This window comes from Sylvia atricapilla, chromosome 3, assembly GCF_009819655.1.
Source record: "Sylvia atricapilla isolate bSylAtr1 chromosome 3, bSylAtr1.pri, whole genome shotgun sequence".
NCBI classification, from domain to species: domain Eukaryota; kingdom Metazoa; phylum Chordata; class Aves; order Passeriformes; family Sylviidae; genus Sylvia; species Sylvia atricapilla.
The window spans coordinates 9461789-9484085 of record NC_089142.1 but is presented as its reverse complement, the minus strand read 5'-3'; the positions used below and the strand labels follow the sequence as shown (position 1 = coordinate 9484085).

The 22297-nt window shown below is 41.3% G+C and overlaps 2 protein-coding genes across 3 annotated transcripts in view; one reads left to right on the top strand and one right to left on the bottom strand.

Moving 5' to 3' along the window:
- PUM2 (pumilio RNA binding family member 2) overlaps window positions 1–2721 on the bottom strand; it is a 72778-nt gene extending 70057 nt beyond the window's left edge. For both annotated transcript variants that reach the window (XM_066314743.1, XM_066314746.1), the window contains exon 1: window positions 2547–2721. The gene's annotated coding sequence lies outside the window, so the exon portion shown is untranslated. The remainder of the gene's footprint in view (window positions 1–2546) is intronic.
- Window positions 2722–10232: 7511 nt separating this feature from the next.
- On the top strand, window positions 10233–20236 carry LOC136358368 (b(0,+)-type amino acid transporter 1-like). The gene is made up of 6 exons (XM_066314299.1): window positions 10233–11024; window positions 12643–12776; window positions 15561–15690; window positions 17911–18035; window positions 18463–18550; window positions 19624–20236. Exons 1-6 carry the CDS (start codon window positions 10263–10265, stop codon window positions 19855–19857), a joined length of 1473 nt encoding a protein of 490 aa, XP_066170396.1. The 5' UTR covers window positions 10233–10262; the 3' UTR covers window positions 19858–20236.
- The last annotated feature ends 2061 nt before the right edge of the window (window positions 20237–22297 follow it).

Here is a 22297-nt window from a genome sequence, read left to right as displayed (position 1 = left end):
AATGCTATGGTCACTGGACATGCTGATAGATGCATTGCTGTAGTAATTCGTTTGTATTTCACGTTTAAGGCCGTAATACAAGGCAATGACCATAATACATTAGGAGGGTTTACTGCAGTAAGAACTCTGTCCCAGTGAGCCAAACCTCTCCCTTGGCTAATCTGTTACCAGAGCCTCAGAGAAGCAGCCTTAGGAGCTGCAGACTCTTTTCACAGCGGGACTTTCCCATTCACACACCATTTTCCCCCACCGTGGCTTCACAAGCACAGCCTTTGCCTGCCACAGCCATTCATGTGCTAAGTCAGGGCTGATCTTATATTCTATTGCTTTTGACCACTAACCTGTTCATTAACTCAGCCTCTGCAGCTTCTCCTTGTACTGATAGTGTTGTCTGAATTCCCTCAATCTTCACAGCCTTTCTCAACCCCTCTCTTCTGATATGGAAACATTTGACCCACATTATGCAACTTCATCCATTGTCCAGTTTTAATGTTTACATGTTTTAAGCTTTCTATCCCATGTGTGAGAATATCTCTTCTGAGTTACTCATCCTTTAAATTTCCCATTTAATACAAAAACTGGTACAAAAAGGCCTTCCCCTAGTATTATTCCCATAAGCCCATTTGACAACAGCCAGCCTCTCAGTATGCTGAAAAGGCCAGTCTGCTCTATTCCTCAAAATGTTGGTATTATTTCGATTTTTTTCTCCTATCTGTATGTGCACCTGTAAATTTCTTAAAGGAAGGCCTTATATTCTGTGTTTTTTATGGACTAGATAGTAACTGGCATAACATACTGAGCTAGTGCACCTGAGTTTAGCACCAACAGAAAATTCACAATTGTGTTATAGTAGATTTTGTCTCTAATCCCATTTTTGAATGACTCATTACTATACTACTGTTCTAAAATGCTGACTTGCCGTTCAATTGCGCACATGGTCATTGCTCCTGTAGACTATCAACACGATAGTAATTCTGCAAGAACAAAATGTTTAAAGGAGAATGCATGAGAGGAGGTGTCAGTGAGTGGAGTGCACAGGCCTGCAGCACAGATCATCATGAACTTGTCCCAAGAAAGAAATGTTTCTCATGGAAATGCTTTGCTAAGTAAGTCTATGCTATAATAGTGGAGGAGGTGTCAGCTGAAGACTCGTTTCTCTTGCAGGATGGCTTTGATTCCCAAATCATTCATCCCCTCATAATTGGCTGAGGTCTGAACAAACTTCATAAACATACTTTAGGGTCACAGCCAGCAGAGACTGCCATTGTAACACAAGAGTCACTAATGGCTTTGCCTCATGTACATGAATGAATGTGAATAGCTGTGAAGAGCAAAGCCAGACAAAATGCCAGATGGTTTTTATATTGGCATTCACTTCGCTCACAACAGAGTGGCATCAATGCTTATCTTTAAAAAAAAAGCCTGCTGTCTCAACAGAAGTATGTTTTTCTCTCCAGTGGAGAATTAAGTTCTGAGAACTCTCCATGACAGAGGCAGGTTGTGGATCTTACAACTGAAGATTGCATATGATGCTTGATACAAAGAAGGAAACCTCAGAGTTGATCTGATAATATCATTTCACATATTCATATATTAATCAGCATTGAGTAAACATTCTAATTTCTAAAAGGGGGGGAAAAGTTCAAAGAAATATCCAAAGCAATGGAAGCAAGCACAAGAACTCTGAATAATAGGGAGTATTCAATTCAGCCATATCAGAACAAGGAAGAGCAGCAAGAATGCATTTTTTTTCTCTCCTAGGAAAATACATTATAAGAACCCCAAGAGCATATCCAGAAGTTTTGATTTTTTTTGCGTAAAGTTTCACCAACTTAACTTGCATGAACTAGAACTCCTCTGTATCTTCAAAAATGACAAGCTGTAGTGCAAAGGATAAACTAGAGGAAAGATCTGCAACAGTACTTTGACTTACAGTTTCATGTCTTAGGTTCATTAACACCCTTCTACCTCTTTCTGTATCAAATACTGATCCTCCCAATTGCCAAAGGTTCTTCTGACAGGGCTCTGAACCAGCAGCCTTTACACCAAGTGGACTTTGCTTAGGGTAACATTTGGACATCTGCAGTCATCTCTGCTCTTTTGCTGTAATCACTAGGCTGTAATTTTTTCTTCTATCTTAACTGCACCTGAAGCTCACCAGAATTTCCTGTTCTTATACAGTGTCAAGGGGGCCCAACCACAAGCAACAAGATGACTGGACACATCATTTAAATGCCAAAATGGAGCATAGCTGTATTAGCTCAGAGCTCTGTTCTGACTCATCATTATAAAATGAAGACATACCCACTGGCCCCTATTTCCACACAGAGAACCCAAACCTCCTTCTGTGCCAAACATGCCTTCAGAGCAGCAAGGCACAGCACAGTGAGTATAGAATGCCAGACACAGACTGAGGAAGGGAAATTCCATCTTGCTTCCTGAGCATAAACAAAGTGGTTGAGCACTGTAAAAATGAAAAGTAGGTGCCAATGTTATGCACATATTACATAAATAATAACAGTGTATTCATACCTCTGTGGGCTTACCTTTAATTATATCTGCAGGTTTTGCAGACTTGTAAAGTACTCCTCTTGTTTTTGATACATCCTTCTTCCTAGGAAGTTAGTCAAACACAGAAAAAACCGAGAAATTCACTGAGCTGAAACAATGCACTTTTAAACATTGCAAAATTCAAGTTCTTTTTGTGAGTCAGCTCTCCCTCTCCTGCAGTACAAGACCCTTGTCTTCAGCTAATCTATTATCAGGGCCCAACAGACATTTGTGCATCTGCACCCCCAGTGCTGGGGCGGGGACCCAAGGGTGAGCTGGCATCTGGAGCAGAAAATGGTAAAAGCAGGGCAAGAAGGAAGAGAATTGCTTTGTTTTACTGTGCAGGCTGCTGGGGGAGGAACCCACCACCCAGCCAGCTATACCTTTGCTGTCTCTGTGACACTAGGAGCAAATAGGTTTTCAAGTGGGAAGCAGAGATTAGCTCTTCAAATGGGAATAATCAATTCCCATTTCTCTGGCATGGGAAAAGTAGGCACGAGACCACACCCTCCAGCCTGTGGCTTGCTTTGCCTACTGGCTTGAGCTGGCTTCAGACGGAAATCCAGTCTGGCTGGAAAACTTCTTCCCTTGTAATACGTCCTGTTAGTGGATTGCAAATCAGGAAGTTTATATGTGTAAATAAGAGTGCTTTTCCACTCATTTTGGCTAAGGACTGAGAATTAGAGGACATCATCTGTAGATGCATCCAATTTTCATTCAAGACAACAATATTACTTAAGAGTGATTCTTGTACATCCATGTTACATCATGTTGACTGCATCACTGACAAGAGTGATTAAAGAGCTATAATCTCTAGAGCAGGAAGAGTCTTCCAAACCTTTCAGCATAGTTCTTTTCTTCATACAATCTCAAGGGGAAATTTACAAAATGATTAAATGAAAACCTGGTTCCCATCTCTCACGATTACTTCCTCTGTAATGCCAAGAAAAGATGCTTAATCGATTTCATCCTTCCTTTTATTTATATCTATTTTTAGATTTAACCAAAGCATACAGATGGGAGGAATTAGTCTCAATGCATCACTATCTTCCCAAGATGATTAGTTTTTCTGTAAAATGCACAAGATGAAGCATTAGTTGGAAAATACATGTTTGTTGCAACTTCATAAAGCACCAGCCAGAGATGTTAAAGTGTGTCATGACTTTTCTAGGCAAACATTGTTTTTTCCTTTATATTTGAAAGAATCTAAGTGATGTTATAGTTAAACACCATTAGAATTACCCCCTTGTCCTAGCTCTTTGAGAAGCTAGGCAGCAACTGGTATAGAGGCTGGCTGGGCCCACTTGACCCTAGCTAAGCTTATCCCAGGAGATCAGCTTCACAGGGCTGGAAGCATGGATGGCCCAGAGTCCACTGTACAGCTTAGGACCACTCCACAAAGGAAATGTTTTGGGCATGTAGGGGCAAACCCTGTGTTCATGCTGGCCCTGACTGCAAGCTGAAGCAAATCCCACCCCTGCGTGGGGGGAGAGCAGTGGGAGGGTGATCTGCCTCACACGTGTTGACAGCAGCAGTGCCAGGCAGGGATAAGCCACCCAGCCCCACCCTGCGCTCCTGACTGTGGCCCAGGGAAAGCAAACAGGCGGAGGCAACTCAAAACTTTCACCAGCTGCTGCAAGCAAGGGTACCCTGTTTTCCTTCCTGGCTGTTGTTCTCCATGTGCTTTTCCTAGTTCTCTAGTGGTATGGCAGGTGCTCTGCTGTGCCACACTACCAAAGCTGGTGGGTGCTTCCCTCACTTTTGTGATTAAGAAGAAGAAAAGGCAGTGGGCAAACAGCTTTTCAGTCCCTGGGGTTATTGGGAAGATGTTCAGGCAGCAGTGGGGCAGGCTGGGGAAGGGAAGCCTTCTGTGGGCTCTAAATATCACTTCTGGTTCAAGATTTCATCCAAAAATAGGGATCAGTTTTCATGAGGTTTTTAAGAAATTCCATTTAGTACCTGCAGTTACTATGTCCCCTTTTCACCTGAGGAAAACTGGAGTTATTCGGGTCAATGTTATGATGTTTCTGACAGGAATTGTACAGAGGAAACTATTTTATTGTAGAATGCTACCTAACAGAGTGAATATAGATTTACAGGTTAAACTCTAAGCATGTGTTGTAAGAGTTTATTTTAAAAATAATAAAACTATCTTGTGTTAGTGAGGGTACTATTGTGCATCTACTCAGAAATGTAGGAATGCATTTCAGTGATTATATAGAATTTACATTTTTAATCTTGTTTGGTAGAAAGTTTTTCATGAAAATGTTTATTTGTATTGTAGTAATGACACCATTCATTTGATAACTATGCTGCAGAACAGACTTTGTATGGGACAAGATAATCTAATCTTGAATTAAAATTAATAAATAAATAAAAACTTAATTACAACATCTAGAATGAGTTCTTAAGAGTACAAACAAATGCAAATAAATTATTAAGGCTAATTTAAGGTATTTCTAGGAAAAGGAAATAGGACAGATTGTGTTTGTGTGTATATATATGTATACATTGTATACATATGTACCTATAAAATCAGGAAATAGAAAATGAAGGAAGAAATATAAGAAAATGTAAGAAATGTAAGAAATTTGTATAATTACCCTCAGTTGCTGAAAGAAAAACTACCAATAGTACTTGATAGATTAACTCAACCTGTGCAAGCAGCAGTGGGATCAGTACTTTTCCCAAGTTGTGATTGTTTCTTCTCAGGTCTGGTTCTCATTTCATCAGTGTTTCATCTTACTCCATCGGTATCTTGTAGAGCAGCTAGTATCATAGAATCATAGAATCGTTAAGGTTGGACCTCCAAGACCATCAGGTCCAATCTTTGACCAAATACCACCATGCCCACTAAACCTTAGCACTGAGTGCCATGGCCAGTCGTCTCTTAAACATCACGAGGGTTGGTGACTCCACCACTTCCCTCTGCAGCCCATTCTAATGCTTAGCCACCTTTTCAAAAAAAGGGTGAAAAAATTCTTCCTGATATCCAACATGAACCTTCTCTGGTGCAGCTTGAGGCCATTTCCTCTTATCCTCAATGCTCTTTATTGTCTTTCACAGTGGTAGCTAGATTGAGTTTTAGCTGAGCTTTCACCTTTCTAACTTTCTCTCTACATGACCCAATGACATCCTTGTACTCTTCTTGTGTTGCCTGCCCTTTCTTTCAAAGGTCATAAACTCTCTCTTTTTTTCCCCCCTCAGTTTCAGCAAAACTTCCCTATTCAGTCAGGCTGGTTTTCTTTCCCACTGGCTCATCTTTTGGCACATAGAGTCAGTCTGCTCCTGAGCCTTTGAGATTTCCTTCTGCCTAGATCTCATTGTTTTTAAGAGCTGCGGTATGGCGCTAGTACCTTCCTCTTGAACACAGTAAGATAACTAAACAAAATATTCAGTGTCTAATTGGAAGCATGGGATACCAAATACATTTTAATAAAGAATATCTATAAAACAAAAGCAAGTCTTTCAAAGTTCAATAGTTGCAGAACCAGAATATGCTGAGCTCTTGCAGAGCAGGAACAAGGAGGCTCAAGCTCATCTGCAGGCTGTCTGCAGACCCAGACAGGGAGCACAAACTCAGCTCATGGTAAATTACTGGGTTTAAGATTCACTCTTCACCCCCCAACTTCAGATCCACTATTGTAACATGACAGAGAAAGGCAGTTATTCTAGATATAAACAAGCTCAGTTTTAGTGATGATTCTTGTTGTGAAGCCTAAGGCTGTCCTACATCCTCAGAAATGTCATTTCCACCCCACCATCCTACTCCCAGTAGTCCAAGCTGTGTTTTTGGTTCTAGCTCCAGCTCACATTGGCATTTTTTAAATCCCAGCCAGAGCTCTCTTCTGCACAAGGAGACCTCTTTTTCACTGTTATCTTGTGGGACAACCATATACAGCTGGCCCCTGGACACATCACGGAAGAAGTTGGTGTGTTCAGGCGATCTCCAGTGGGGTGGAGGCCCAAAGCTGCGCTCTTCCAAGGCTCAGATGTGAGAAGAGCCAGGATGCACTGGGGATGTAGAGCCTTAGAGTCAAACACGTGGGGCACCCATTCCCCAGGCAGATATCTCTTAATGAGTCCTCTTTTCTTTGTCTGTTTTCACATAGGACATCTGGGGTGTGTTGTCTCTCTGCCCCAGTTTTTCTTCTGGGCTCAGCATGTATTTCACAGCTCCACTTTCCCGGCCTTCATTTCCTCTATATTCTCAGACATCTCTACTAATAGGGCAGGCACAGGCACCAAGATCTGCCTGCAACTGAACTGCAGTTCAAATCTTGCATTTTGGAGGTGAGAGTATTCAAGCTGAATTTGTGGGTTTCCATGTTCCTAAATAGGGAAGGCCATCAAACCCACATTTTATGTCCTGGATGAATTCTCTAACCTTTAGTACCTCTCATCCAACTTGATGTTTCTTGTTTGGGGTTTTCTTAATTAAAAAAAAAAAAAAAAAAAAAAAAAAAAAAGTCTTGATCCCTGCACGAATCTATAAGTACAGTGTTGGTGTTCACCTCCAAAGAAAGTTGCGGGCAATGGTTTTGGCCACTCTGCCCTCAGATTACACGTTATTTTTAATCCCATCCAGAGATTTGTAACTCTTTTCCAAGCCTGGGACAGGGAAACCAAGCCCATAACTGTGTTCTAAATATGACTTCTGGGACCTAAAATTAAATATTGCAAAATATTTGCCCACATGTTTTGCCTAGTTTTTACCACTGACGTTGACCTTTAAATTAGTCTTCTCTAGTCCTCATAGTTACTCTTGAGATAAAAGAGCCATAAGGACATTAAGGAGAGTTTTCACTCAACTCGAATATAGTCTATTTTTGCTATCTTAATGTTGGAGAAGTAATACATACAGTAAGCTTTTCTTTACAGCCAGGAATGCAAAATACCAAACCCAAATGCAGACTGAGCCATGTTGCATTATTTCTCGGGACCAGTAGATGGCAACCATTCATTGCAGTGTCAAGGATAAGTGAGAATTGTTCAGGTAGGGAATTTGTCAGGTGACAACTTGAGTGCCAAAGCTCTGCTACTCCACATGAGAAGAAAGCAGAACTTGTGTTTTTTACTCCTTCTTATACCTCTCCATTTTGGATGGGAGCAGTGAGTTGCCCTTTTACATACTCAGTTTTGACAAATTATAATTGTGACAATTCATTTGACTAAAATATCTTACGGCTGCTCCTTACTGCTAATATCAGTCAAAAAAAGAACAAGACAATGGAAAAAAAAATCCAAAGCGATCAGACAGCCTTATCTTCCGCAGGAATAGCCTCAAGTCCTTATCATTATTAATTAGATTCCCTATTACTTTAGGTGGAAGCACTTAGAACTGAGTAAAAATGAATCTGGGATCGAAAATAGACTTCCCTCTAGGAATTGACTGAGGCTATTGACATACCAGTTAATTAATTCTGGTTATGTAAGGGGCCTTACAGAAATTTTTTTGACATGATCAAGTTTGAAGAAATTCTAATTTTTTTCCCCTACAGCATTAGATTAAAAGTTATTAATTCCTAGGAGCAAGAACAGTAAAGGTTTGAAAAAGTCCCCTCCAAGAACCTTGCATTTACACTTCAGAACAGAAGTTCCTCCATTAAAACAGGAGAAGACTTGGAGAAATATATCTATAGCCTTACTAGAAGGATGCTTAACTGCCTGTAGTCATATGAAATTTTCTTCTAGTGTTGATTTAACCATATTTTGTGCCTTTGTTTTCAATAAGGATTGGTATACATGATACATGCATTGGTGCACACAGGGGTGTCAGTAGTGCAGGAAAAAACCCAGACTTTTGGACTGCTGAAGGATTCCAGTATCGCCTTACAGTGTCATTTGCAATTTAAAGAAGAATAGACTACAAATAGCTAAACCAGACAAGAAGAGCACTGCCACTTAGTAAAAGCAAACCAAAATACTCTGCATTACTGGGATGCCTCCCTCCAGGTTCTCAACCACTTTGCAAACCATTAACTTGAAATGCGTTAATTTGCACCCTTGCAGTACAAGGTGTGTGTTTATTCTCAGAACTCACACCTTTGCTGGGAGAGCTTGAAAAACCTACTTGACAGATAAAGTATAAGCTTTCACTTTTGTTACATCTACCCCTTGATCAGCTGTGAACTTCTACAAGGGACTTTGAAATTAGGAGAAAACCAGCTGGCATTTATTTCCTAGTGAATACTAGAGAGGTGATAGGAACACCTTCTGAAATCCTTTATGAAACCCATCAAACTTTTCTTATTATTTCCTTAATGTAATAATAACATTTATACTCTAAACTCCCCTACTTTTTAATGAGATTTGAGAGCTTTTTTCTTCTTTAGAGAACTTAAAGTCCTTCAACCTGATGATAAAATTTGAGCAACGTTATTTGCCTTAGCATGAGAAATTATGCGATTTGTATATGTTGCTTGTTTTTCTTGTGGACCCATGAGTTTTGTTAAGGGTCCAAGAGTTACCTTGGACTCTTCTTGTAGAGAACAGCAAAGCAAGTAAGATATATTACTTATTTTTTTAATGAAAAAAGAAAGAGAAGTCTAAATGATTTAGAAGGAATTTTTAGAGAAACAATAGAAATACTGCTCTGTTTATAGTCACACTTTTTTTGGCTCAAATGCTTGAAAAGGACAGATAGTTTTAAAGATTCAAGGTCTGTGGTTGGTATGAAGGGCAGAGAAAGGTCTCACTTCTGGTACTCATCACAACAGAAGTTTGCAAGAGACCTCCAAGGACAGTATCTCTCCAGTAAAGTTTAGTTCATGTTCAAAGGAATCCGTGTGGAAATCCCTTCTGCTCAATGCTTCATACACAACACAGATCACAAAATACACCCTCATGCACTGTAATAGTTGTATTTATAGCAGATCCTGCCTTAAGGTCTGGAATTTTATGTGTTAGATATCCAAGTAAGGGTCAGGGGTATCTTCAAAAGCTTGTGCCATGTTTCTGTCATTTGTGCATTGAAATGTGTGTATGATGAGCTGTGACAGAGTGCTCTGAAGATTGTGGTATGGTAGGAGTGAGCATACCTTTTGTATCTGTAACACTAGCCTTTTTTACGTTTCTCCTCCTGCACTTCCTAAAATTGGAAAAAAGCCCGTATTGCCACCTACTACTGTGCAGAAAAAGTGTCTCTGGACTGATTTTAGCAAAACATATCTGTTTCTTTGATCAAGACACTGGATATGTTCCTTGTTGAGCAAAGCCTTAGCACGTTGGCCAGCAGACTTGTTTGTTTGATCATGCTACAGTGAAGTATGAAAATATGATTGAGCGCCAAAGCTAGTGCTTGAACATTGACTTTTAAGCAAAGAATAAATTACAGATTTGCATGGGGACTTTGCTTACCTGATCTTTATTTCAGATACTGTTTGAAGCATGATTTAAAGGAGAGATAACCAGGATCACAGTCCAGTAATGTGCTGAGTGATTTTGAGGTGGTGCTGGGTATTGTCCATTACCATTGCTTACAATGAGATTCAGGGATAATCAAACTCAGTGTAATAAATTACCAAGATAAATGGGTAATGAAAGAATGCGAAATGCAGAAGATAAGGTTGTGTTTCTCAAGAGTGTTCAGTGTGACTTTTGTAATTATTAACTAAACCTTAAAGCCTGAGGTAGTCCTTATTTCCTTATTCAAATGCCTTAATCCTTTTTCAGATTCTTTCCTTACAACAACATCTCCTTGCATTTCCACAATGAGAGAAAGGAAGACAACAGATCCACTTCATTCGGCAGATCCGCTTTATTCGTCCACAGATGTGAGTGAAGGGAAGGAGAAGTTAAAACTGAAACAAGAGGTCGGCCTGATTAGCAGCGTGTCATTAATTGCAGGCACCATGATAGGCTCGGGGATCTTTATGTCCCCTGAGTGGGTACTGCATCACATGGGGAACCCTGCCAGCAGCCTGCTGATCTGGGCAGCATGTGGTCTCCTGGCCATGTTTGGAGCCTTGTCGTACGCTGAGCTTGGAACAATAATTAAAGAGTCTGGAGGAGAATATATTTACATTTTGAGGATTTTTGGTTCTTTTCCTGCTTTCCTTTTTGCCTACACTTCTGTCATCTTGGTGAGACCAGCTAGTTTGGCAGCTGTTTGTCTGAGCTTTGCTGAGTACGCCATTGCGCCGTTCTACCCAGGATGTTCCTCTCCGCAGGTTGTTGTCAAATGTACAGCTGCTGCCTGCATCCTGATTTTAACTATCATCAACTGTCTCAACGTGAGACTGGCGACATCTGTTATGAACATTTTTACAGCTGCCAAACTCTTGGCTTTGTTGGTGATCGTGGTGGGTGGGTTGGTGCTGCTTGCCAATGGACAAACTCAGAGTTTTCAGAATGGTTTTCAAGGCACAACTGCACGTATTGGGACAGTTGGAGTGGCATTTTACCAGGGACTCTGGTCCTATGATGGATGGAACAACCTAAATTATGTAACTGAGGAACTGAAGAAGCCTGAGGTGAGTGAGTGACTGAGCAAGCAAGCTGCATTTTACTTACTTAATCCTGCTGTTAATATGTTTGATTCTATCTGTGACTGTGTTAAGAGTGGTAATCAACGGATTTACAGTGAGGGTGTTGAGGCACTGGCACAAGAAACGTTGTGGATACCCTATCCCCAGAAGTGTTCAAAGCCAGCTTGTGTGGGGCTTTGAGCAATGTATGATGTAATGGAAGGAACCCTTGCTCTTTGTGTGGGGGTTATAACTAGATAATCCTTAAGGTTTGTTCCAATCTAAACCATCTTGTGGTCCTATGAAAGTCCTAAAATAACCCATTGACTGGAAAGAAATTATTAGGCAACACTTGGATGCTTTGGGGATGAAGTTTTGTCTCAGTGTTTAGAGGATCTCACTGTAGACACCTAGATTTATTCATTAAAGCACTCACTACTATAATCCATAAAGGATTCTTAACACCACGTATTTCTTTAAAGACTTGATCCATAAGCTATGCTTTAGAAAACTACTTTATCTCTCCCTGTTGCATTGAGGGGCAACTTCAGAGCAAGCCAAGCCTCATTGGAAAGGGAATCTAACTCTGAATGATCCCTGTCTTTAAACATCTACATTTTAGCATTGTGCAGTCCCTGCTACAGTCACTGAAGTAGCTCATCTGCAACTCACCTCAGCCTTCTCTGTGCCATATTACCCATTTTCAGAGATGAAACACTAAAGCAATGAACAACTCTCATTTTGCAGGAGTTGTATGACTGCAGAGTTATATAGAGTGTGCATTCTACCAGTGCAGCACTCAAGATCCTACAGATTAAATGAAAATATGAGTTAAATATTAACCTAAACGGCAGCAAAGATCCCAGGGCCACTCTCTCCCACAGGATCATGCATACTGATACTCAGGCCCTTCCAGAGTGGAGACACCACCATCAGGAATTGCTGTATCTTGTCCTGTGTTGAGAATGGGGAATGCAAAGTTTGATATTTCAGGTTCTTAGATGCATACAGTTGCCATTTCCTGGTATTTTCAGTTGCATAATACACTGTTGATTTTATTGAGTCTTAACATGATTCTGCAGTGTTCTAAAACACAATTCTGCCACTATGAAAAAAGAAATATTTCCTTTCTAGAGCAAATCCCCTTTGATATTTTGAGATCAACTTGCTGTTTTGATTTAAACTGTAGAGCAGTTAAATGTGTTACAACACACACTGGAACTCTGTCAATGGCAGTGAGGTGTTTATGGGAAGACGAAGCACACCAGGAGACATAACACATTAATAACAAATAAATCATTTTTAAAATAATCAAGAAATATGCAAAAGGCATCTTGGGCAGCTACAAATAAAAATCTTTTTAATAAGATTTGGTGGGTTCTTTTTGTTTCATTTATTTTGTTTGGTTGGTTGTGGGGTTTTTTAGACTAACTTTGGAACTGTACAGGACTGGTGTGAAAACTGCCATGTGAATCTGGATCTATGTCTTGTTCTTGAGGAAAAGCTTAAGGAGTGGAGGAATTTGAATGAGAGACGTGGGTGGTGGCAAAAACGAAACAAACAAAAAAAGCACGGTGCAGGCATAAATGTGCTGCACCTAACACTGCTGTTATCCTTTTTCCAGGTGACCCTTCCCAGAGCTATGATGATTGCCATTCCTCTGGTTACGTGCCTGTATTTGCTGGTAAACGTGAGCTACTTGGCAGCCATGACTCCCTCTGAGCTGCTGTCTTCAGGAGCCGTGGCCGTCACCTGGGGGTGAGCTCTGCCTGGGGCAACACGGGCAATGCAGCGCTGACAAATACTGGTTCTCTCCTGAGTTTCAGGAAATTTGAATGTTATTCCCAGAGGGAATGGTAGCCCTGCATTGGTCAGGCCAGGAGGACCTGTTAGGCTGTGTTAGAGAGAAGAGGGTGACAAAGATGCTCAGAGGGCTGAAGCACACTGTTGTCTGAGAGAGCTGGGACTGTTCAGCCTGGAGGAGAGAAAGCTCCATGGAGACTTTATAGACCTTATAGTTCCAGTGCCTAAAGCGGCTGCAAGAGAGCCAGAAAGGAAGTTTTTACAAGGCTATTATAAGTAAGACAAGCAGGAATGGCTTCAGATTGAAAGAGTGTAGGTTTAGCTTAGAGATAAGGAAGAAATTCCTTACTGTGAGTGTGGTGAGGCACTGGCACAGGTTGCCCAGAGAAGCTGTGGATGCTCCATCCCTGGAAACATTCAAGGTCTGGTTGGAGGGAGCTTTGAGTAACCTGGTGTAGTGGAAAGTGTCCCTGCTCATGGCAGGGTCTTGGAAGAAGATGATCTTCAAGGTCTGTTCCAAATTGTTCTATGATCCTATAATTCTGTGGTTCTTTGAGGCCAAGGCTGACCAGCTCCATCTGGCCATGGTCTCCAAGGTGCATCTAGGCTGCCAAGACAGCACATTTCCTTACTCCCCATTCCCTTTGTTTACACTGGGAACCTGTAGGTCCTCCCAACTCATGTTTTACCTCATGGAAAGTGTCCATAAAGGAGAGGTGAAGGTCACACCAGGAGCATCTCCCCACAGGCACTGGGAATGCAGCGTGGGTACATATCCAGACTTGGGGACTGAGAAATGACCCATATTTGAGATCTCTCCAGGGAAATGGAGACAGCAATGTGCTGCCCTGCTAATGCAGAAGCAGTGGTTTGGGAGTGAGACAGGAGTCAACTGAGTGAATCCTGTCCACTTGGGACCTGGAATTTAGAGCAGACCAGTGTCTTTTGTCTCAGCTTCTCCATCTGTGGGGAAATGGAAAATGGCATTGATCTCAACACCACCTTTGAGAGGTGTTATAAACAGGTTGGGTAGCCTTTGGTAACTGTAACTTCAATTAGCTTGGGTTTTTCCAGAGCTGCACAGAAACAATTTCTACCTTTCATCAACCTGAATTATTTGGTGACATTAAACAGTTCCTGTATAAGACAAGGAATTTAGGAAGAGAAGGAAGGGACCATCATGAGAGATATAGACACCATCAATGGTCTTCCACCAGAACATCCAGTCTTCGTCTAAATATTTCCAAAGACACAGAATCCCTGATAGCCCTAAATGAGTTGTCTGGCAGAAATGATGACACGGTATATCCACAGATTATGTACTGCTCATCCTCTTCCTAAAAAATCAGCAGCAGCTTTGCTTCTTTGTACATTTCACAAGATCTCCCATTTTAAGATCTGACTGAGCTCTTGCTGCATGTATTCTCCAATAGCCTTTCACATCATTATGAGTAGGAGCTTTTAAAGGCCTAGTGCTTTGTTTGAGCATGTCTCAAAGCCTTACTAAGCTGCAGTGTCATGAACTTTCCCTGCACTTCCTTTCCCATCATTCCTAATTAACAAGTTATTTGTGAGCTTCCTCCTTTGTAACACATCTCCTTTTCCTGCCTGATTAACCTTTTCACCCAAGAGTGCAATTCAGGAAGAAATATTGGACTAGTGGCAGGAAGGCTGGTCACTCAGAGGCTGGGAAACAGGTAGGGAGCCAGTCTGAGGAGGGGGTGAAGGCTGTGGCTCACAAGCAAGAGATGCAGCTATCCAGGTCATTAAGAAAGTATGGGAGGAGTAAAAAGAAGCCAGAGGAGGACTTGTCACATGTAAATGCATTTATTCCCTATATAAGAGGAAAACTGCCAGCAAGAAACATGGTTCAGTGGTGAGAGGTGCAGCCACAAAAGGAGCTCAGGAAACTCTTCCCAGCGTTTCTTTGATGACAGTGATTTAACAGCAACCACAGGTTTCAGTTTGCTTGTAAATAAAGTGGTCTAAAAAAATCATTTGAGTTTTGGATTTTTGCCAATTAGATAAACAGAGTTTGTGTATGTGATAATTACCCCAAACACCATCATTTATTACTCAATTAATACTCTTAATGCTCTTTCATTCCAGAAGACAATCTTCACTTTTAGGTGAGAAAATGATAATTCCTTCCAAATGTTTACCTTGAACTCTGTAACTCTTCTATTTCTTTTGTTAAGGAGAAAGAAAACCAGAAATGCCTGAACATGTAGAACCAAACATCTGGAATTCAAACTATTGCTTTGACTTAAGTCTGATTCACAGAAGGGCAGTAATAGGTGCCCTTCTAATGTGGGATTAAAGAGTTAAAATGTTATGCATATTCAGGAAGAAGTTGTAATGCAGAATATTTCTTCCAGTGTGGTGGAAACAGTTTTTCTGTGATTTCCAAGCTAATATTATTGGTTGTGATAGCAGTATCTTCAGGCATTTTGCCACAGCATCAGTACACAAAAAAGGTGGTTTTGCCTGTTGTGACTGCTTTGTACACCATTGCAGTGTGGACAGAATATATATAACAGGAAGAAAAGCTGTCAGACAAGACAAACTGACTAGTCACTAAATATTACGGAAGTTGCAAGAAGCCTTTAAATCATTAGAAATATTTCAGAAAAATATTCAGTATAATACAGAAATAATGGAGGGATGAAACTTGTCTGGTTCTAGAGTGAGTATTCAATACAAGCTGCATCTTATGCTGTGAACTCTTTCCCACCTCAGGGACAAAGTCCTGGGCAGCTGGGCATGGCTCATCTCCCTGTCGGTGGCCCTGTCTACGTTTGGTTCATCAAATGGCACGTTCTTCAGCGGAGGCCGCGTGTGCTACATTGCTGCCAGGGAGGGCCATATGGTAAGCACAAAGAAAGGGGTCTGGCTTGCTTTGAGCAGCTTCACCTTCTTGTGACACTAAAGCAGACAGGAATACACTGTGTATGTTCAACTGGCAAAGTGATAGCTCTTCAAGCGGTTTGTTCCTTGCTCAAAGACTTTAATCCCCATCTCTTTCAAATGTGAGTTTTATGTTGTTTCTGGGCTTTCTTCTTCAGTCAGCTGCTTTCAAAAAGATACATATTCGCATCTAGTCTGAATTTTAAAAACAGCTTTGGAATGAACCACTGCAATATTGCTGCATTGGAGCACCAGGCACAGGCTGTGGAGTGACCTAGTCAATATACCTGCCAAGGGGAACCTGGCCATGTTCATGTGTTGTAAGGCACCTTTGCTCACACTGGGAAGGTGGCCCAGCACCAGCCAGCTGCCTTTGCATGTTACACTGACTACACAGGTTGGTCTCAGGGGCAATCCAGCTTTCTCATGGGTAGCCCAGCTTAGATGTAGCATGGATATCTTGCTCTAAAAGCTTCATAGCAATTACAAGGGTACACCAAGCCTTATATCTCTCCTAGCTTGGGTTTAGCATTGGTTTTGTTAGGTGGTATTCAGTATTCTGGTATTCAGTGGAGGTCAGGCTGCTGCAGCTCCCTCCTGCCTGGTCCAACCAGTAAGTCCAGCATATATTCCCAGTAGCCACACACAAGCAAACACAGGCATGAAACATATTTATGTACACACATACGTACATGTATAGCTATATATATATACATACAGAGACAGCAGGGAACACAGAGCTGCACATACAGACATACCTGGGACTCACACAAATACCAGCACTAACAACACCAAAGGCCTTTGATTTCCTCTCTGGCTGACCAGGGGTCTATTAGTGAGAAATACGTATAGAAACATATGTACAGTGTGGGTCCCTCCAGCAGCTGGGCTCAGATACTCAGCCCCTAGATCCCAGTCTCCCCAGTTGCTGGTACCTGGGCATACAAGCTCCCGAGGTTGCTGACATATCCCAGTTGCTGAAACAGACTCACAGTTATACCTCCACACACACTTTACCACACTGCTGGACAAAGAGGAGAAAAAAGGCTAAGCTGCATTTGTCCTGTTTTGAGCAGGCCTCTTGTGTTCCTCCTGAATCTCTGTTGTTTTTTGGTCCTTCCCACCCACAGCATCTGGCATTTCTGTCCTCAGGTATGAAGGCACTGAAATAAGTTGCACAGAGAGGTTATGAATGCTCAGTCCCTGGAAGTTCGAGGCCAGGCTTGATGATGCTCTGAGCAGCCTGGTCTAGTGAAAGGTGACCCTGTCTGCAACAGGGATGTTGGAACTAGATGATCTTCAAGGTTCCTTCCAATGCACATCATTCTATGAATCTATGATTCCACACCAGCCCTGCTCCTGGTTCCTAACAGGGAATCTTTTATGCATATGAACGACCAGATTGGTGGAGATGACTGGACTGGTGGTTGCTGGTGTTGGTGGTTCCTGGTTTCAGTGTTTACTGGCTCCTCAGCTTTCTCTCTAAGGACAGTGCTTGTTCTGTCATAACAAGCTCTGTGCTGAGAAGTGCACAGATGGTCTGAATCTGACCATACCAGACTATGAGCTGAATGCTTATGTCATTTTTCAGACCCTCATCTCTAGCAAAAGTCCTTGCATCATATTTTAGTTGGGAATTAAAAATAAAATAAAATAAAATACAATTTTAAAAGCATCCTTTCTCATTAAACTTTCCCAGTGAAACAAGCAATAAAGAAGCTACTAATCCTGAAACAAATTCTGGTTTAATTTGTATTTACATAAGTGCTTCAGGAGCAGTTGATGAGTTGTAGTCCAAATGAGTTGGTTCATTTTCCCATCATCCCAAGAGAAGCCAAGTCCCAGAGAGATATGGCAGAGGGCAGAAGATGTCAAGAAGTCCTGATGGTGGTCAGAAAAGCTCTAATTTGTCTCATTCTGTCACATTAGTAGTTTGAAAACTTCATTTTGCCTGCTCAAACTGAGTATATTTCATATGAATCCAGTGAGACACAATAAAAATACACTTGAAGGAGTTTTCTTTATTTACACTCCTTGGAGCTGGTCTGGTTTTGTATGACCCTTGTTTGCTGATTCTGAGTGGCTCTGGCTGCAGGCAAAACTCCCACCCACAGCTGAGGGGGGTGAGTAAGGACCTCTGGGTCTGTGATATGATGATAGAGTGTTTTGCTTTGTTTTTCAGCCAGACATTCTGTCCATGGCTCACGTGCGATGCCTCACACCCTCCCCTGCTCTACTGTTTACATCTGCCATGTCTTTAATAATGATAATATCAGGAAACTTCACCAGTATCGTGAACTTTTTCAGGTATGTATGTGTAGGATTTCTGTTTGCATCCGCTGTGCTCATGGGTTTTACATAGTTTATAAGTATTTTCTTGCATTATGTTTTTGAGCCTGGGCTATTGCTTTCTAACCAATACTGGGGAGACGAGGAGGGAAGAAAGAAAATAAGGAGATTGGGAGCCAGCACCTTTGCAATGCATGAATGCTCCTGTCACTAGAGACTTAACTGAATGTGATTCATTCCCATTGAATCAGTAATGTTCAGATAATTCTAAAGTTCTCATTGTTTGTGCTAGAAAGGAAATTAATGAAAGAACTACTAAATTTATATCAATATTCACCTTTTTAATTGGTGCTATAAACATCTGGGATTTGCAAGGCAGGATTGACATTCCTGGAAGATCTCACCCGAAGTTTATTGCTGTCTAATTTTTTTTCTTTTCTTCAAGTTTCATGGCATGGCTTTTCTATGGAATGACTATTTCTGGCCTCCTCTATTTAAAAATCAAGAAACCAGAACTGCCAAGATCTTACAAGGTAAAGTAATAACATAAAACTCTCAAAGATTTTCCTAAATTCTTCAAATTACTAAGAGAACATTTGGAGAAAAGAGTGAGCACTGGTGGCTTGCAGATTTAATGTGGTTGTCCTTCCTTTTTTAATTTAAATTTTGTGTTAGTAAACCCAACAAGGGGCGAGATAGTGTGAAGATACAGGCATAAGTCAAGGTTGAATTCTCTGTCTTGAAAAGCTAGTTATGTCCTGCTTCCTCACTATGAAAATATATCTACCATATCCTCTTTTTTCTAAAATATTTAAGTGGTAAATGACGGCTGATTCTGATCAACATCAATCACCTGTTTATGCTTGGAGACTTTGGGCAAACTCCTTGGAGGGTAGCCCAGGTGTAAGTACCTTGCAGAGGAAAAAAAACTTAGGTGGAGTGCCCCAAGTTCTTTGAGGTGTCATGGGGACAGGTTTGCTCCCCATAAAACAGATAAAAGGAAGGGAATCAGGAGTCATGTGTTCTTCCCCTGATGCCATGAGTGAGCTGATCTGCAGTGTTTCCTCAGTGACTGAGGATTATTAATGAATGCACAAGCTACCCTCCTTTGAGGAAGGGTGGCTTCAAATTGAAGTTTAAATGCTTTCTGACCAGGCTTACAGAAATTGCATCTGAGATTGCCTGTCCACCTGTCTGTCAACACATAGATAAATTTTTTTTGTACAAGGGTGCTAAGGTAGAGTTGATTTGAATACGATTCCTCTGTGTTTTGTCTACAGCTTGGCTTTTAGATGCAAGGTAGCAGGGAGAGCAAGAACAGACTAAACCCAGTAGTTTGCATCTTCAGGTTTAGGAGGGCAGGAAAGACCAGGGGGTAAGGTGTGATATGGTGGTGCAGCTCTTGCAGGGATGTTCAGGCTTGGAATAGGGGTAGGCTGGGAAACAAGATGTCTGGATTGATATTGATTGGTATTTATTTGTAGGTAATACCTCAAGTTGCAGAAAAGTTTCACCTAAAAAGCCTTCTGCAGGAGTTCTAGCATTGTCCAGACACACAGAGGCTCAGAATTACATGACTCCTTATGCTGATGTTTTGCTTTCACAGGTCCCAATTATCATCCCCATAATTGTGCTGATGGCAGCTGTGTACCTGGTGTTAGCTCCCATCATTGATCAACCCCAACTAGAGATTCTCTACATCGTCCTGTTCATTTTCAGTGGCATCATTTTTTATTTCCCACTGGTTCACTTTAAATACCACCCTCGCTTCTTACAGAGGGTCACTTTACACCTCCAGCTGTTGCTGGAAGTTGCTCCAACTACCAGGGATGCAAACTGAGATAACATTCTCCCTCACGTGGCTGCCTGCACCTCATGTTTTATCCCAGCACCTTGGTTTTCAAGGCTCAGAAAATATTCTTCTGTTCTATTCTTCAAAAGAGCAATGAGTAGAATGTGACATTAGTGTCCAGGTGAGATGGACTACAGCTATGATTCCTCCCGTTTCCCTAAAAATCTGGGGACATGTTTTTTCTCCTTTTCAGCTCTGCCTTGGCATTACATTTAGATTCCAAAGGAATATGTTATTTTGTATTTTTCATCCCAGAAAGGACTGTTTCTCAGGATCTTGTCTCATATTTCAAGATAAACGGCAGCAAAAGATAGACAATGAAATATTTTTCCTATAGCAGGCTGGGTCCCATAGCCCTTCCTGGTAATGCCTTAATTATTTACACCTAGTTTTGCCCACTGTGACTGCAGAGCTTCACAAATCAATAAAGCAAAGGCTCATCATGGCCACAAGAAATAAGCCCTTTTTCACTCAGGTATTCACTCTGGGAAGATTATATTTCTTCCAGTTCTAGATGCACAGTCACAACAGTCCTTTCTCTGTCTCAGAAATCATCCCACATCTCCCACAGAACACCCTCTGACATGAGACAAGAAGTGGTTTAAAGCTGTGCCAGTTTACTCTGTTGAGAATGCACTTGTCATCTGGGATCCATCCATTCATGATGAGGACAACAAGCAGCATCACTCAAGTTCCAACATTCACCCATGTGCTTCCTGTGATCTCCCTGAAGATAAATAACTTCCTTTGTGACAAAGTGAGGAAAAAAACACCAACCAAAAAACCTTAGAGCATATGTGCCAGCAAGATACTCTGACTAGGAATTAAAGAAACCACATACAGTAGAAGTGTAACCACATACTACACTAGGGGAAATGTGGCCAGAAGAGCAAGGAAGCAGTCTGTCATTTTGGACTCAACACCTGAAATTATGCATCCAGTGTTGGGCCCTGCTGTTCAAGGTGAAGTTGTGAAGACCACCTGGGAGTGGTGAAGACCATCTGGGAGACCACCTGCCTTCTTTGTAATGGCAATTCAGAGCAACAGTCACAAGCTGTGTCTTGAGGTGTTTAGTCTGCACTCAGAGGAAATGTGCCCCATGAGGGCAGTGCAGCCTTGGAGCAGTGTGCAGAAGACTGGTGAGGTCTCAGTTCTCTTACATTTTCTACCACAGCCATTTCCACCAATTTCTGTGATTTTAAAGGCACAGCACGAAGTTACAGGCTGTGATCTCACCCACACCTAACACACTGTTGTTTCCCATTGTCCTGAGGTGCAACTGGTTTTTTCCCACTCTAGGGGATGGAGAGGTATTATAAAGCTGTTTTCTTCACATTTTTCCAGATGGTTCCAGGACCTGTGTCATATGTCCTGTCAGGTCCTGGAAACCATCTGGAACCATCTATGTCCTGTCATAGACTGGTCAGGTCTATGAGTAGATCTAGGAGTTAGTCCCTAAAATGCATTTTTAAAGTACTGAAAGTTAACTTTCTGTTAGCATTCTTCTATACAACCTGCAATGATCCTTTTATCTAACCTGCTAAGATCCTAGAACACAGGTCACTTGATCCCCCAGGCCTCTTCCAGCCCATCTCAGAGCTGTGTATCTGATTACAATCTATTATGCAATGTCACCCATTCTGTTCCTCTGAGCGGTGATACCAGCAGCTACAGGGATGCACCAACAGTCTGTTTTTCCAAGTGTTAGGTATGATAATGGAGAGGCCAGATGCCACTCATCCAAATCCTTAGCTTAAACAGTGTTTAGGAGGATTTCCTTCCACTGATTTTTACTCGAGTTGCCAACAAAGGCCAATGAGGGAACAATTTTTTCCTCCTGAATCCTTTGACAACATAAAATTCTTGGGATGCATTTCTTAAAGGAGAGGATGTTCTTAAAAGGACTTGATAAGGTTAGGAGCTCTAGGTTACCTTCCTCCCACTGCCCCAGGCTCTTCATCTGATGTCAGGGAAACTTCTTAAAGGAGCTGCATCTCAGTTATTTACCTAAAAATTAGAATACTACAATTTCTCTGATTATAATTTTTTGGAAACAGTCTTTTTCCTACCTATTTATGAAGCCTATCACACTGGGCTGTGCTCTAATAAGGAACATGAAAATACTTAGCACTTTGAATAGCCTTTATATGTTATTGGTTTGTGTATGGATATAGGGGAACTGGAAAGCTGCAATTATTGTACTTTTAACCAATCTCATTTTCTATAGATATTATTGTAACAAGATGTTCTTTTTATCTATGTTGCCTAGGATTTTCAGGTGTGTATAGTACCAAAACAAGTTGCTGAAAGCTCAGAGAATTGCAATATAATTACAATAAAATGGGCATTACAATGAAGTGAGTTAATGTGTCTGTTTCTGTTTTTCTTCCAGGAAAAACAATTCCATAGAAATTTTGCTGCATGATCG